General features: G+C 39.8%; 2 protein-coding genes across 4 annotated transcripts; one reads left to right on the top strand and one right to left on the bottom strand.

Moving 5' to 3' along the window:
- Nucleotides 1-370: 370 nt before the first annotated feature.
- Nucleotides 371-3,051, top strand: nxt2 (nuclear transport factor 2-like export factor 2). The gene is made up of 4 exons (XM_028009713.1): nucleotides 371-534; nucleotides 738-824; nucleotides 2,010-2,154; nucleotides 2,236-3,051. The coding sequence occupies exons 1-4, from the start codon at nucleotides 520-522 to the stop codon at nucleotides 2,418-2,420; spliced, it is 432 nt and encodes a 143-aa protein (XP_027865514.1). The 5' UTR covers nucleotides 371-519; the 3' UTR covers nucleotides 2,421-3,051.
- A 1,789-nt stretch (nucleotides 3,052-4,840) lies between these two features.
- Nucleotides 4,841-17,470, bottom strand: acsl4a (acyl-CoA synthetase long chain family member 4a). 3 transcript variants are annotated; one of them, XM_028009709.1, is made up of 16 exons: nucleotides 17,321-17,470; nucleotides 13,814-13,935; nucleotides 13,415-13,722; nucleotides 13,160-13,337; nucleotides 12,957-13,066; nucleotides 11,392-11,530; nucleotides 11,137-11,287; nucleotides 10,745-10,868; nucleotides 10,531-10,602; nucleotides 10,290-10,429; nucleotides 9,990-10,162; nucleotides 8,712-8,786; nucleotides 8,414-8,602; nucleotides 8,179-8,293; nucleotides 6,761-6,918; nucleotides 4,841-6,410 (listed from the first exon to the last, which is right to left on the bottom strand). In XM_028009709.1, exons 3-16 carry the CDS (start codon nucleotides 13,628-13,630, stop codon nucleotides 6,253-6,255), a joined length of 1,998 nt encoding a protein of 665 aa, XP_027865510.1. In that variant the 5' UTR covers nucleotides 13,631-13,722; nucleotides 13,814-13,935; nucleotides 17,321-17,470; the 3' UTR covers nucleotides 4,841-6,252. The 3 variants fall into 3 exon arrangements, with proteins under 3 accessions (XP_027865510.1, XP_027865508.1, XP_027865509.1); XM_028009707.1 differs by having other exon boundaries at nucleotides 13,415-13,935; XM_028009708.1 differs by having other exon boundaries at nucleotides 13,415-13,935; nucleotides 17,263-17,370.
- Between the last annotated feature and the right edge of the window lie 181 nt (nucleotides 17,471-17,651).

Here is a 17,651-nt window from a genome sequence, read left to right as displayed (position 1 = left end):
AATTGGGTCAGGGGAGGGGAGGCCTCTAAGGGTGGGGGGTTTATGGAGTGGCCAGATGGCAGCCACTGATAATTGGACTGCGACGCCAAAAACTAAGACACTATAATAAAAATATATACATAAGTATATTCTAATAAAGAAAATTCAATAGTCTTTTCACAACTAAATAAACACAATTGATCAAAAATGAATAAATAAATGAAGAGAATAAATAAACAAAATATCATTCCTCAAATATCTTTTTTTCTACATTTTTTAAAAATAAATAATTGTCAATATGTTTAAAAGACAATTTACCGGCACCCTCGAACCATCCACTCTAGGTGGCGCTACTGACTTTGGCTAAAGCGCACATCTTATTTTGGTAGTCACGAAATTTGCTAGGCGGAAGTAAAACATGTAAGATGGACGCACTGTTAGCTGAATAAATCAGAGGGGGGGAAAGATAATATACAATTAATACGTATAAACTCTTACCGTTTCCCCTTGTTATTTGTTTCGCTTTATATATGAGCAGACATGGCGAGCACTCTGGTAGGTTTATCAACATGTCTACAAGTTTATTTTAATTTCTTTTTAGTCAAACCGCTAACTAGCTAGCTGTTTTTCTGTGCGCGTGCTCCTTTTTTTTTTTTTTTAAATATATATATAATTTTTTTTTTTGACAAGTCTAATAAGTACTACATTCATCGTGCTTACTTACTTCTTAATGTGTTTACTTCGCCTTGTCTCTGTAGGATTTCCGGACCCATGCTGACCAGTCTTGCAGATATGCCGAGGAGTTTGTTAACATTTACTACGACTGTGTGGACAAGAAAAGGAGGGTGGGCATTTTGTTCCCAGAATGAAAAATTCACGCATGTCCCCTCGAGTTATAGTATACCCTGCATGCCGACGTGTGGGTATGTTTCCGGTGGAAAAACTGCAGTCTAGAGACGTGTTTGTAATCAGTTAAATCTGCTGTTATCCCTCAGTGGGGAGCAGCGGCGTCCACTACTCATCTTTGTTTCAGATCTGTTAACAGACAAACGGACAAAATCTTTGTGTATAAAGAAACAAACATTGAAATAAGTTAATCTTTTGTTGCTGCATTATTATTTCACACAAAAAATATGATGAAATTTCCATCTATATAAGCTCTCTGTACTTTGTTTAAATCCTTTTCCCCTTTAGGATGCCACTACAAGTTTACAGCAGGATAGATTGACTTTTCCTCTTAGCACAATCTAGCAAAATATATATTTTTTCAAAACTGATTTAGGTCTGGGGAGTGAAATAGCAGTGGTAGAAGTTTATTTTTTGTCTATGATTAACTATTTCTGTATTTATATTTGCCATGTTTTGAGTCATTTTCAATTGATCAACACAGTCCAACAGATTTTTTTATTTGAAATCTCACATTTCAAAGAGTTGATGATGGTACACCCTCCATTAAAGTGACTTGCACCCTTTTTATTAGTCCCATTTGAATTGGCAAACAACTCACATTGACATTTATTATGGTAGAGCAGGCCTTTTTTTTTCCAGGCATGAAAAAGGTAGCATCTGATAAATATGGCTCCTCACCTAGCCAAGTTGCAAAAAAGACTCTTTGTGCGCCATCAGATTTATACCTATGAGGAAACAGGAAATTATAAATTACAAGTTAGATGTTAATAAAAAATTGTAAAAATTAAAATGTGTCAATTACATTTATTTTGTAGAGATTAACTGTGCTACTGCTGAATTTGTTCAAAAAAATTTTTTTACATTGAATAAATGTGCTAATTTATTGGATGTTGAATATAAGTAGCTATTAGAGTCGCATAAAAAAAATCAAATTCAATAGCAACACAGAAAACCAGTGGTTCAGTCCTGTTTAATAATTCTGGATTCAAATTCATTTTTAGCATTATTATCTTGAGATTACCAACACTTTCAGACCCAGTGCAACAGAGGAGACCAATTTCTGTTTTAAGATGGTGCGGGTCGCTCGTGGCTGCTGTTATTGACTGACTTGTGTGTTCCAGAACCTGACCCGGCTCTACCTGGACAAAGCCACGTTGGTGTGGAACGGCAATGCGGTTTCAGGACAGGACGCTCTGGGAGAGTTCTTCGAGTCGCTGCCGTCCAGCGAGTTCCAGGTTCAGACTCTGGACTGCCAGCCGGTTCACGGTCAGCGAAGTTTAAATAATTTTAGGTAAAAAAAAACAACAACAAATAACGTAACATCCTCATAACATTGTCTTTTCTCAGAGCAAGCAACCCAAGGCCAGACCACGTTGCTGGTAGTGACTGGTGGGATCGTCAAGTTCGAAGGGAACAAACAACGATTCTTCAACCAGAATTTCCTCCTCACAGCTCAGGCCTCACCAAACAGCGATCAGCCCGTCTGGAAGATCGCCAGCGACTGTTTCCGATTTCAAGACTGGAATAGCTGAGCCTCGAAGTTCTGTGTTTCTAAACTCGGACTCTCGGCAGCAGCTACGTTTTCATGAGGCTTTTGTACTTTCTGTAAAGTAAAACTGTATAAATTGAGTGCCAATAATTTTATCTTGAAAAGTCAGACACGACAATAAAGAACCTTGAAATGTTTTAATTTCAAACATTTGAAACCACAAATTACTGCAAAAATTCAAGATGCTTAGCAGCCTGAATCAGGATATATTCTATTTCAGGAGGATTTCTTTGAGTGTGATAATAATGCAGATTCGTTTTCCCACTGTGATTAGGGTTCTGTCAGAGTCTGTGTGAATGTAGCTTTCATCAAAAACAATCTGTACTTGGATTTACACTTGGACTATTAATATTGTGTGAAAAAACCATTTACACAAAATAAAGTGTAAGTTTTATATTATTGTTTTTATTGTCCTTAATTCTGCAATGTTGTTGAGTTCAAAGTTTTCTAACTTGCAGGGCATTATAACTCCAGCTCACCTCAGCTGCTTTTGCTTTGGGTCTGTAGGATTGTGTCCTGACCTTTATTTATTTATTTTTTTATCTTTTCACTGTTCTAAGAAACTAAATACCAGTTTCCTCTGTAATTGATTACAATCAAAATGCTGAGGAAACAAATCCAGACTTGTGAGGAAACCCACTATAGCAGTGCTTGTTGCTCTTTGCCAGGAAATACCAGCAACTTTTAATAAAAAGCAGGTGGTTATTAGATATTTTTGTTGTTTTTCTATGAGTATATGCAAAATAAAATATGCTCTTTTTGGGTGTATAAATTGTAACTTAAGTAAAATGTATGATAAACAAAACGTAAATTTAGTGTTACACACTTAAAAGTTACTGACATTATGAGAATGCCTGGAGTTGTTATTCACAGGAAAGGCTGAGTGATGTTAAAAATTATTTAAGAATTAATTTTGTTTAAGTATTTTAGATTGTAGCTTAAGTATCTTAGACAAATCAATTTGAAGAGACACGTCAAGTTTGAGTTCTGAATGTTGTGATCTCAGGTTTTAGCACCAACATTTCCTCATTTTATAGCCTCACTTTTTGTTATATTTCAGATTGTTTGCAGATAATCATGTTGAGTTTGTAAATAGATATTCAGTCCAACATGTGTTCTTCTCTTAAAACTTTACAAAAGCTCAGATTTTAGCCCAAAACTATCGGCTAGCCTTACTTAAGTAAAATCACAACAGGATTGTGTTGCCACCAGTGCAGAGTTTGTCTAACTGAGCAGCAGGATTTGTAACAAAGAAGCTGCTTCTGCTAAAAAAAATTTTTTTTTAAAAAAGTTTCTTCTGTACGGCAGAACTATCCCTCTGATTTCACCGCAGAAGCTCTATTCTAACTCATGTGAGTCAATACCAACGCATCCTGTTGCATCGATGTTTACAGAAGCTTCTGCTCCGAGGGAGTGGGCTTATAAACATTTCCATGAATAATGTTACATCTCCCAAAAGCAACAATCCAGGCTTTATGCAGCATCTGATTATTTTCCATCATGACGCAAAAGATCTATCGTCTTAGGAAACTTCCTGAATAATAATAACTTCTCTTGGAAGTCATGGTCAGTTCTCAAAAATTGAAACAGAAGCCAGCGAATTACTGGACCTCACAAGCACTAGGAAAAGATTTGTGCCACCAGTGACACAGGAATTTCCACAGAAAAACCACAAACTATTCCAACTACTCTAGAGACATGTACAGAAGAAATCTATAAAAATAAAACAGTATCACTTCCAAAACATCTGATAATAACTACACAGCACAGCCTGTTTGTTCCTGATGAATGCTCCTGCTTACCGTTCACCTGATCTGGTCCACACAGTTTATTTAGACCAAAAGATAGATCAAGTTGAGCTTAAGCTTGGAAACGTGAGCCAGTGGCTTCTCAACATTCAGTTGAAAGTATGCATATTCTTCAAATTCATCAACATTTTGCCCTTTTACGACCAACGAGAACGGCACATTTTATTGGGAGTTAAATAAATTGGGTCAGGTCGACACAAAGTAACACGCGGTTGTGAGGTGGAAGCAAAATGTGAGGTGGTTAATTATTTTTAATTTTATTTGGCAACAATGCACATGTTTTCAGTCTCCCTGCATCAATGCTTTATAGAACAATGTTGCAACTTTTCTTTTCAGTACGTCAAATGTACTACCAAATGTTTCTTGTATTTATGAGTTTTGGTGACTCATGAATACAATCATCCTGTGCCAAGTGAATAAAGCATTAAAATAGTAGTGAATGACACAATGTTCGACTACTTAAACACATAGATACCAGTTGCTTTCTTCCTTGATATATAAAGTTAACTTGTGGAATATTTCAATATTTTATGATTGCTAGGGGGGGAAAAAAATCCTGTGTGAAAGAGTGGAAAAATACCAAAACACAAATATGAAAAAAAAAGTGTTTATTTCTGAAATGCTGAACACACACAATGTGGTCATGATTGGAATAACAAATGTAAGTTGGCCTAACAAACATCTGGAAAGTATTTGCCATCGTCTTAAAGTCCCAACGACGAAAACCGTCAATACAACAATAATTGGTAAATATGTAGAAAAACACTCCGATGATGATGAAGTGAAACAAGACTTCTGATCCGCTTCATACCAAGTGTATATATTGAACTGTTACGATACACAGACTATTACAGTAGGCCAGTTGGGACTATTGCCAAGAAGTGTCTTCATGTTAAGCACATCAGCTCTTAAATAAATTAGGTGCCCACAAGAATTTTGTCATTTTAATATTCCTATGGAAGCAAAACCCGCTCATTTGACAATTCATTTCACGCTTTATTATATTTACTTGTCTTCCTGAGTGACCTTGTTTACATATTTTGGTCTTTACAAAAAGAAGCAACAGTAGTTGACCAAAAAAAAGGACAAAAAACTCCCCAAACAAAACAAGATAAGCAGACGTGATCATTAGCGTAAAAAAAAACAACTACCCCAACAACAACAAAAAAAACAATGATCATTGTCTGTTTATCTCTAACTGGGCATAATATTCAATAAATATGTAAACTTAACATGGCAGTAAAGTTGTTTTTGAAACATTGGTTTTTTTTTCATATTTGGCTCTTCCTACAGTTCTACCACACAAGTACTGCAGACTGAAGGCACAGTAACGGCAATACTCCAGTTGTACAAAAGCGCACACTAAGCCTCTTGGAGGATGACCTATTTGTATTGGAAATCACAGCGATTAATTAGAAACATATGGACAACAGTGGGGTTTTTTTTTATCACCTAAACCCCAGATGGCGGTAGATTTAAGCAGATGGCAGTATAGTGCTGTGAAAGTCTCTGACCCTTTTGATGAAATTAGACCCGCTACTTCAGTGCATCTCTTAAGACAGCTGTAGATCCTACACTCATAAATAAAAAGCAGTACATATGGATCGACAGTAACGACTATGTACAGGTCCAGATTATTCCTTTCCTCTTAAGTCCTGTGGTACGCCAGCAGCTTGAAACTGGGTAGAAAACCGAACCAAAGTGTGCAGAACAGAGCCTTTCAGGCACTTTGCTAAACAACCAACATGGCTGCTTCCGACATGGAAACCCCCCCCCACAGAACCTTGAATCTCCTAATGCGTCAGAAAGAGATGGACGGAAATCATTTTGGAACACGGTAGCCTGCAGTAGCGCACGTTTTTAAATCAGATGTTAGGGACTGGGGATATTTCCTGCAAGCCGAAAAGTGAACTCTTCCAGATTCGTTTCCCTTTGTGCATTGGTCTGGCAAAGCTAGGCTAACTATTTACAGGAACAAATATTGACTACTGTGGTATTTAAACATGTCTATTTCCTCCCATACATTCTTTCTATATCGTTGAGATAGTGGTTCTTCAGCTCTTTCCTCTTCAGCTTGAACGCGTCTGTGACCAGACCGGTCTCTGGGGTCCACGGCTCGGGACTCAAATGCACCTTTACCGGAACTTCAAACCGCTGGAGTTTAACTAAAAAAAAACAAAACAAAAAAATTCATGTTTTAGCCACTCTCCTAGCCATAAAACCACATTTTACACAGCTAATAAAATTGTAAAAAGCCCATTTTGGTTTGCTGGCCTGAGAAGCAAGAGGAAGAAAACATATTTTTCCCCTTTTTGTCTGCATATAATAGCATAGAAATGATCAAGGAGTCATATCAAAACAGCGAAAAAAAAAATGCAAGTCTGTAGTTATAAATGTCAAATCACAAACAACTTAGATTCAGCAAATTTCTATTCTTATGAGTTGGATTTGTATCAGGAACCAAAATAAAAAAATAATGAATCCAGACTCAGACATCCTGTCAGCTAACTCTTACTTTTAGCTGCGGCCTCCGTGATCTCCCTCAGAACTTCTTTTTCCATTTCAGGATGGTTGCAGATTTCCTCCCACTTTCCCCCGATGCCTCTCTGCTTGGCCAGCTCCGTCAACTTTTTCTGGTTAGGAACCACAAAGCCGATCACGTAGTTCTGCTCACTGCAGGAACAAACGGCAGGAACAGGGTTAAAGTGAAGGTCGCCGTTTCATTTTCATACAATAGCCGTCCAACGGCACAAACACTGAAAGATCAAGCCACTGAAAATTATAAACATATTTGTTGGGGGGGAAAAAAAACAAAAAAAACTTCCATTTATTTTTCAAACACTACTCTGCTATAAAAAGTGCTTTACACAATATTTTCACCATACACAGAGTTTAAAGATATAGGCTATGTTTTCATTTGCTTTTACTACCGTTATCTCTGCATCTACATTTGTGTATGCAAACGTACTAGGAGTCAATCGGGATTTCTGTGTGCCGTTCTGGCAGCAGAGGGACGACTGTTCCAAGAGAACGTCACATCTAAGTGAGGTTAATGGCTCATTCAGCCATTTTATCATGAATGAGGCTCTGTTTGAGCCAGGGTAGATCAACCAGACACAGAATCTGCTCCGGCAGGTTGTGTGTCAGTATTATACGAATAAACCAAAGCTCTACAGTATAAAGTTAATGTCAACCTAAAACAACAGGTCTTTAACTTATCTATTTGACCAATAGGGCTGCAATAACAATATATATCATGACAGATCACCATCGATAGAATAATTTAATAATTTCACTGAACTCCGATCCAGAACCGCATAGCATTCTGGGGGATGTAGGCAGAGGAAAGACTTTAGCTGCTCAACTGCTCACGGTCAGCTAAGCAAAGTTGGTGGCATCAACTAACTCACTCGCTCTTTGGTTACCTAGCAACAACTTGAATAACTTGCAGCACCGGTTTAAGGTTTCTGCTTGAAGAGGAAAGGTCATGGCGACAGTTTGGCAGTATTTCAGATATTTAAAACTAATCAATAATCATGGATATCGACTTATGAAATGCGTTTCTCAGCGTCGTCCAGCCCCATTAACCAACTGACTATTTTTAAATTCAATTTAAGCCCCAGTATTTCAATATTGCTGGTTGAATCTTCACCCATGACATAGTTGAGCAGTTTCCATGTTCTGCTCTGTTATGCGGCTCTTTTCATGTGAACGTACAAAGAGCCTGAAGCTTTTTCACGACCGGTTACACAGGACACCTGGGTTACACAGGACACAGCTAAACCTGTTTATTGTAAACACAAAAAGTCCTAAAAGATATGACACCATGGAAACATACCAAGAAAAAAAACAACTGTCTTGTTTGCAGCTAACAGGTACATAATGTTCCTGTGTGCAGATCTGATATCAGCACACATCAGATCTGTAGCTCACCTGTTGGCGTAAGCGCAGATGTTGTCGATGAAAGCGCAGGTTTTCAGAGCAGATTCCACTTTACCGAGAGACACGTACTCCCCCGCCTGCAGCTTCACCAAATCTTTTTTGCGATCTTCAGAAACAAACATTGGGTGTAAAAGTCCAGCTTCTCTTTTCACAAATCAATAAGCGGTGTGTGTGTGTGTTTTGCAAACAGAACCGTTGAGTGAAGCAGACTGGGCAACATACACACCTACAATCATCAGACAGCCATCCGGGTAAACCTCTCCAATGTCTCCGGTGCAGAACCACCTCTGACCGTTCTCGTCAGTAAAGTAGTCCTGATCGTTGCCGTCTTGCCTGAAGTAACCCATGGTAACGTTGGGACCGCCAATCAGGATTTCCCCTCTTGGATGTGGCTTGTCTTTGCTGGTGTAGCCCCCTGAGAGGTAAAACAGAGCAGGCAGATTGTAACGCGTCATTCTCCTGCATTGAAAAATAGTTTCTGTTGTGCCGATAACAGCATGTAGCAACATGCTTCAGAGTTCTACCTTCAGCCCAGTCTCTGAGCTTGATCTCACAGCAAATCAGCGGAGCTCCAACACGGCCGGTGCTGATGTCTGCGACTGCAAAACCAGATAGTTACTGGGTTACTCGTTTGTCTTCTTCTCAAGCCAGTCATACATAAGAAACTATTTTATCTGTCAATTACTGCAAAAACATGAATCTCAATACAGATGGCAAATGAATTTCAAATAATGGGATTTCTGAAGAGTTACCAGCCAATCGCGCCTGCTCTGCCATCTGTTCCACAATTATATCCCTGCTATCTTCCTTAGATTCCATGATCCCATTCAGTCAGTAAACACTACTGAGATTACATTCCGCACAACTGGAATGTAATCTTGTGCGGATTCTCAGTGAATTTAGGGGTTCGCTGAGAAATCAGCACGAATTTTCTTAATATTTCTTCATTTTGGGAAATCGGACGATGCATGTGAAACAGATCTTATCCAACAATCTTTTCTAACTGTGCAAATGTCTGAAAAATCAGCCACTGATTGACTGACAGACCCGTTCACAAGGTCACGTCTTCAAGTGTCTGATTAACAACAGACACCCCACTGTTAGCAACTTTGTCGCCACATTTTGCATTTTTTCCCAAAAAGAAAAAAAATGGCATTGGTTAAAATTGGAATCATCCAGAAAACGGCCATCATTGCACCACTACCAACACCATGACTTCTGAAAGTGAGTAGTTGCAGTTGATTTTATTTAGAGCAGTCAGAGTAAAAGGGGGCTAACATCAGCAGTATTCAGTTTCCATGCACCACAAATCTGGAAGAAACTTCCAGAAAGCTGCAAAAACAACCAATCAGTTCTGTCACTGTTTTTGATGATGACACTCGATAAAATGTCATGCTTGTTCTCAAATTGGTGACTGACTTTTGTGTTTGTGACATTTTGGTTTTGTGTTTTTATGATGTAAAGCACTTTGAAGTGGCTTCTTGCTGAAATATGCCATACAAATGAACTGGACTGATGAAATCCAACTAAATGCCATCGTGGTTTGTTGCTGAATACATGAAAAACACTTTTGTACGTTACTTTACATCTTTGCTTGTAGTAAATTTTGTTATTGAACATATTCCTAATTTTTCCACAATTAGTGTAGTGCATTTGGATGAAGGCTCCAAAGCCTGACCAGTACTTAATGCTGCGTTATGTTCTTTTCCATTCCACATTGTGTCCATGTTTCTTTTTTTTAATGATTTCTGGCCAAACACCAGCCTCTGTTGTAAAAAACCAAAAACAAAACAACAACATACCTTCCGTGATGGTGCCGGCTCCACAGGTTTCGGTGAGGCCGTAGCCCTGGCCCACCGGACAACAGAAGCACACGTTCATAAACCTCTGAGTGGCCGAGGACAGGGGAGCTCCGCCGGACAGCATCATCCTCACTCGCCCACCCAGCAGTTTCTTCACTTTCCGGAACAGCAACCTGCATAGACGCGTTACGGACCGTTTGGATTTGAGGCTAAACAACCACCACATCATGTGCCAGGAAAAAAACGCACCGATAAGGGTGAGGGGGGATGGGGGGGAGAAGCGGTGTTTAGGTTTCTTACATGTTGCAGAGAGGTGCGTCATGGCCCCTCTTGACCTGCTCCAGTTTGTATTTGTAGCCCAGAGTAAACAGTGTCTTCTGAAGGTAGCTCATTTCCTGCACTTTGCTCATTACATTCTTGTTGATCCGATCCATGATTTCCTGTTTCAGCGGAAAAATGAGCGAATTAATTTTGTTGGAAAATGAAGAATTAAAACAACAACAAAAAAAACAAACTGGAAAATAAAGCTGTAGATTCTTACCGGCACCGCTGCCATCAGAGTGGGTTTGAGGACAGAGGAGTCTCCTTTACTTCCTTTCTTTATTCTGGTGGACTAAAGGCGACAGAGGCCAATGAACTGACAAGATCAGCAGGAATTTTCTGACTCAAAACGGGCGAGACTACTCCTAGAAACGACCTTTCACATGATTACGAGATAAAGCACACAGCTGCGTCACACTGCGAGCCATTTTTACCTGATCTGACAAAGTCTGGGGGGATGAGTAACCAATCCGGCAGCCGTATGTTACACAAGAGATTTCCGCTGTCATTTCCAGAACATGAGCCAGGGGCAGATACGCGATGTAAGTGTCATCAGGTCTGTCGAAACACACACAGGTTAAATCCAGTCGTTACTGATCATCCTCTCTTCCACTTATTTATCTTAACAATGAGGAACTTTGACCTCCAGTTCCCTAGCTAGCCGGTGGTTTGAAATGCACGCTGTCACAATAATGCAACGTTTGAAATCAGCTGAGTGGTAAACAGGGGTCACTCTAGGGCAGTTCACCAGATCTGCCACTCTGAAACATCAACATATTCGGAAGCCTGAAAATGAGTGATGGTGATGATAACTGGTGAAACTTACCCAAGTCCAGGGATGCGTTCACACTGGCCTGTCATCCCCGCGATCAGGTTGCTGTGGACTATCATGACCCCTTTGGGTCTGCCTGTGGAACCGCTGGTGTACATCACCACGGCCAGATCGGAGGGCTGTGGCGTCACAATTTCTCTCTCCGCTGCAGGAGAAGTAAAGCAATCACTGTCTTTTACAGGCAGAAATTTAAAAGAAAAAAAAAGAAAAAGAAGTGTAACAACTTGAGTAAGTTGAAGAAATGCATACTGTTCTCTGGCAGGACGCCCAGGTCCCGCACCGCCTGCATGCTGTGGATGGAAAGACCTTCTGGGTAGCCTTCTGTGTTCACCTTCTTCTGGTCCACATAGATGATGTGCTTCAGTTTGGAGATCTGCGGTAGTACTTTCTGTAGAAACAAAAATATAACAATCAATGCGAGTCATTCAACATAAACGTTAGTCTATTTTCATTGGCGCAACCCTAATAATCATTGGCCGATTTATGTCGCCCGGTGATCTCTGATCGACCCCTGATTGACTCTCTGCACTGAAACTCCCAATTCAGCGTTAAGGCCTCGATCAGACGTTAGTCCCACTTTGAAGCACAACCCTCTTTGCAACCCGAGTCGTTTGGTTTACTTTACAACTGGACCTGTTTGGTCAATCGCAACCAGTTCTTCTATGATCCATCGCTATCCTCACTTGGCACATTTCCAGACCACAAAAAACAACCAACTGTTGGCATTTCTACCTGGGGAAAGTACAGCATGTTACAGGCGTCGGTGTCCAGCGCCGTTTGGAGAGTTCTGTGCCGTTGTGTACAAATCAACATCCTGCATCTCTGATCCAGGGTTTCCACTAATTTAAAGTTTAAGACTTTTAATACTGTAATAGTGTAAACTTAGAACATGAATTAGTTATGATAATTTACTTTAATAACTTCTATTTCATTCAATCGATCATTTAAGAAAATTGAAATCCAAGCACTTTATTTTAATATCTTTCTGTGGCATGGAGAAACCTTCATAAAAGTTATAGGTTTTAGCCAATTACTGATTTCCCTGTTTTAAGGCCAAATCTGGTAATATCTGATATGATGATAATGTTTAGATTTTAATAATGTAAACACACAACAAGCCAGTTTCAGAAACACAATTCTTCTGCAGGTTGGAGTTGAGGGCTTACTTTCCTGCATTATGGTTTAATAGCAGTGTGGCAACACACCACTTTCGATTAAATACTACAAATAATGGAACAAAATTAACGTCACCTGTGAAATCCCCCGCCCCCAAAAAGCAACAAAATTTCTGAAATCCTTTGTGTATTTCAGATTTTTTTATGGGTCAAAACTGAGCTAAATAAATGTAAGACTTTCTGAATTTGCAAAACCCGTTTGAGTAAAAAGTGACTAAAACAGCTGACGTATTCCAAATTATTTAGAAATGTCACTACAATATTAATTTTTGTGATTTCAGAAAGGAATGCAATATTTGTTATCCCTGAATAAATCCACTCAAACTCTTCCTAGACTGAAGCCCCACTTGTTTTGGAATATGGTTATAGAGTTGCTAAATCCCCCCTAGAGTGATGTGAACATTCTGATATCATGCTTGGAGAAAACCCTTACAATCAAGAACAGTTTAGGACCTTTATTTAAAGTCACGACTAATCTCACTTCCGCACATACTAAAGTGTCTTCAATTAATTTATGCACAATAAACCACATTATACTCCTGTTTTCTTCTAGGTCTCATGAAGATCTCCTGATGGCCTTTAAAACCACCTAATTAGACACACATATTTTCAAGCACGGCTTTAAACGAATCAACTCACTTTAAGTTTGCTTTCAAGCAGCTCCATGCTGGTGACCAAGTGAGTGACTCCAGTTTCGTTCAGTCCATATGCAATTGCATCTTCTCCCAGCGTGGCGTAGAACGTCACCACTGCAAACACGGTGAGTTAAATACAGCTCGGTCCCCCCCCCTATTATTTGTATGCATTTTTCATGACATCAGCTTGCAGTGGGCTTTCCTTACATGGGAAGTTGTGCCTGAAGCATGCCTGAGCAGTTATCATCCACTCCGCTCTGGTTTCGCAGAAAATGGCGATGGTGTTTTTGGGCTGCTGTCCCAGAGCTGCCAGTCCGTTGCCAAACTCGCTCGCTACAGAGTCCAGCTCGTTGTAGGACAGCCACCTGTACTCTCCCAGTATCAGCTACACGGGGAAACAATTAAATGAAACTTTAGAGACGTCTCCGAACAGCTAACAGTGGAAAAATTAGACAGTCTGACCTTTTTAAACACTTTGCCGTTGGGCTGGATCTCGTTCTCTTCGCTCAGCACCTCCCTGGTGCCGAGACAATCGGCTGGTCCGAAGCGCTTCACTGCATGCTTGAACAACTTGTCCAGCGTGTCCTTCCCTTGGAAGTCCTCTGTGGCCAGGGAATCAAAGTGGTCCACAGAGCGGTACGGCCCCTCTGGGGACCCTGTGGTGGAGCGGGCCTTCATTCTCGCAGACTGCGTCCTTTTTTGGCCGGCTCCGGTGATGAAGTACCAGGGTAAGAAGGATATGAGGGAGTACAGCCAGATCACAAGGTGGACTGGAAAGAGGAGGATTGACTTGAGGGTTGAGTCTGACTGGGCGCCCATGATGCTCTCTGGGTGCGTTTAGAAGGGAACTGAAAATCAGACCTTGGTTTATCAACCGCGACTGGACGTTCCTCCTGGCACAGGAAAGGACCGCAGACAGATTTTCCACAAGGTCTCACAGGCGCAGAATGAAGGTTTCTGGTCCAATGTCCCCACAGATTCAGCTAAAACCAGAAACAAAAGGAGACAAGAACAAGAAAACACTTCAATATGAAAATAAAATGTAATTTAAATGCTAAAAAGTCTGATTTAGTTTGCATCATTACAAAGTCTTATCTTATTTGTCTTTACTGAGGTAGCAAAATAAAAATAAAAAAACTGTAGTATGGGTAACTTATTCGTATTAAAATTGGTCAAATTTCCCCCCCACCATCGCTGGGCATTACTGACCAGCTATTTAAAAGCACGCTCCTAATTTCTCTTGTTTTTAAAGACATTTTTTTTTTTTCCAAACTTCCAGAAACTATAAAGGAACGCCACCCATGTCTCCAATTAAAGTAACGCTGTCATAAAATGAGAGTTCACAAACTCAAAGCAGCATGTCTGTAAAGCTGTTGCCTGCAGGCCAGCCGCTGGAACGAAATGATAATCATCAGCTGATATCAGTTTATGAGTTGTGCCACTTTATAAAAAAAAACAGCAAAATGTTAAAAGGTCATCATATCCTTCAAAACACGAACTTGACAACTATTTCTAAATGTAACTGTTTTTTTTGCTACGAGTCTGTGGACCAAAGTTTTAAAAACCCTGCTACTTCTACATTAAATTAGAAGCATTCAAGCTACGTTACTTTGTCAGCACTTGGGATAGTCGGTTCATTTGAACAGTTTGAGTAAATGCAGTAATGCTGTTATTTTTACACAAGATTATTATATTGAGAGATTCTTGCACTGACCCATATCTAGATTTAGTAAAGTGCAATCATTATTTTTCGATAAACTGATGATGTCCAACGCCTCCACCGCATCGACCAGTAAAAAAAGGGGAAGTTTTCAACGATGCCAGTTCTATTTTTTTTCCAAAAAAAAAATAGAACTCCAAAAAAGAACTTTGTTTTAAAATCCAAGAAGTGAGAAACTCACTACAAGTTACCAACAAACCTAACACAACTACAAGCAGAAAAGACGGTTCTACATTTTTCACAACAATCAGTGTCATCACTTACCAGATTCTTCCCTCACTCTGTAAAAATCAGTCAACCTCTAGCTTTAAGTAAAGCCTTCTTGAGTCACAATTGATCCCTCCCTTTCACTCAAACACCTGCTGTCTTTCATGAACTAAAGAGGCGGGGGTCGTCTGAAAGGTCATAGAGGGATGAAGCAGTGTGGACACGTCGCCCCCCACTGGCCTGCCTGGCTGCCGTCCAATGACAACAGCCCTGCGGGCTATGCTGGAGGGGATAGAGCGACAGACAACCAATGACGATGCTCTGGAGGCTCACCCCACTCGGTGGTCAGTGGAAGGGTCACTATAGGTCAAGCTCAGCTTGACAATGACCTCACCAAAGCGGATATAGAGGAGATAAAAACCAATGAAAGGGTGATTTAAAAAAAAAAAAAAAGGCTGAACACACAACTAGGATGGGCAAACATAAAAATGCGTGCTGGAATCTGTTTAAACAAAGGGTTAATTGTAACGTGTAGTATTCATGTGGTTGCTAAGGGTGGAGTGGTGTGTGCTTCCAACTGCTTGGAAACGTTATCTTGAAATTTGCAAATTTCCACACAGTTATTGCTTCGACGCAATATCTGGTAAGCTATTGTACGTTAGGTTCCCTAAAATCATAACCGGCTTTAAATATTATATTAAAAGAGTTCTGCACAGACTCTCGTTGTTCTTGATGCTCACTACTGAAACAGAGCTCACAGAGAGCGCTGCGGACATTGGTGTGGAAAATGTAGCTTAGCTGCAACCAGCGTCGTCATCATAACTTGAGGTTTTTTCTGTATTTTAAAAATAAATGTCGCCGACACACATTTTGAGACCACATGTTGAAGATGTTTATTAGAGATTTGAATCAGATTTCCCCTCAATTAGATTTTTAAAAAAAAAAATAAAAAGTATTAAATAAATGCATCAAAAACTAAGACTGTTTCAAAGATTTTTACACAACTGGGAGCGTCCATTTTTCTGTGGCACGGGAAGTGAAGCTGGGGCAGCTGCTTTGCAGAACTCAGCCTCTATACATGTGGTGCATTGATGCCACCACTGGTTTCGCACTAGCACAGATATCAAACAGAAAGCACTTGTGCTTATGTTTTTAGATGTAAACATAATCATAGTTTGAAAATTAGCTTAACAAATTAATTCAGTTTCAAACAGAAATAACCTAACTGATTTAGCTTTAATGTTAACATGGCAAAAATGACCTCTGACATATTTTGTTCTTAAAGTGAATAACAAAAAAAAAAAAGTTGAGTCTTGCCACCATTTCAACCCCTTTGACCAATGCTCTACCTTTAATAACGCGTGCCCACTCCAATGTGGATCATCATTTCATAAGAAATGATATGGATCTGTTCTTGCAGCATCAGCCTGCACAAACTGTGATCCACATTTCAGTGAATCACACCTCTAATGTACGTCAAACAACATTAGAGGTTGCCTGACCTCTAATCAAACAAGGTCAAACAATTCCTTAAAAAATTAAGGAATTTTTTAATTCCTTAAAATAAAAATGGCTGAGAGATACATGTGCAAAAACTGCAACATTCAAATTCCAGAATCGTATTTGTCTCATTTTCTGACCCATATTATAGCACATTTAATTTTCTTACACTTAAATATAGACAGCATACTCATTTTAATGCTAAAATCAACAGGAGAGATGGGCAGGTGGGGGTGGGGCGGGGGGAACCTACGCAATGATGGGACGTGTTCATTTTTGGAGAATGACGCACCTGTGGAAACAGCATGTTGTTTAGCGTCAGCCTTTGGTTTCCTGGCGACTGATACCGTAATATTTAAATAAGCTCGTTAACATTATAATATTCTGTTACATCAGTCTCTTCACTGACATAATACCTGACGAGTGATTTAAAACTGTACATAACTGCAACACAACAGGAGCGCGTGAATAAGCCCTCACCACTGTAATATCTGTTATCCGTTTTAGACGAATATAGTCCAGAAAAATAAGACTTTTAAAAAAATATATATATATTATTTCTCTAAATGGTGGTTACGAGTTGCTGCGTTGTTTCCGCCTAAACCCAATCTAGTTCAACATCCTCATAAAGTTGCTAGTACAATAAGGTCTATTAAAAGAAAAAGCTGTGGAAATTGGGAACATTTTTGACCAACAATAGGGAAGCAGCAGACAAAACGTTGACCAAAAAAAAAAAAAAAAAAGCCGCCTCATGTTACTGGTACCATTGAGCAACCCAATTGCAAGTTTATACCGAGGAAGTGTTTAAAAGCTGGCCAGTGTGGCCCTTACAAATCACCCCAAACACGATTCAACAAACGGATAAAGGCAATAATGAGCTTACGGTTTCAGTTTGAGAGACTGATATCCCGCTTAACCCGGCATGTTCGGCACGGTCTTACCTCGCCGGCGGCAGCGGTACACAAGGCGTCCGTCCGGTCCTTGTCTGAACCAGAAATGACCGAAAGTTACCTTTTTCCTTTGACGCCTACGTCATCTGATTCCATATTTCTGAACCAATCAGAGACGGCGGCGGAATTTGCCCCAGTTTGTGTCTGTTACGTCTTGCGAGAAGATAAATACAACAGGAAGTCGGTCTGGCCTTAGTCAAATGTTGACACTGAAGATGTTATTTCATACGGTTCTTATGAAGTCGTCATTATTTATATTGACGTACAAGCGAAACGTTGATAGCCAGTTTTAACCTATTTTACGTCTGTAAATTCAAGTCAC

This window comes from Xiphophorus couchianus, chromosome 23, assembly GCF_001444195.1.
Source record: "Xiphophorus couchianus chromosome 23, X_couchianus-1.0, whole genome shotgun sequence".
NCBI lineage: Eukaryota > Metazoa > Chordata > Actinopteri > Cyprinodontiformes > Poeciliidae > Xiphophorus > Xiphophorus couchianus.
The sequence above is the reverse complement of the archived record's forward strand: the minus strand, read 5'-3'. Positions and strand labels throughout refer to the sequence as shown.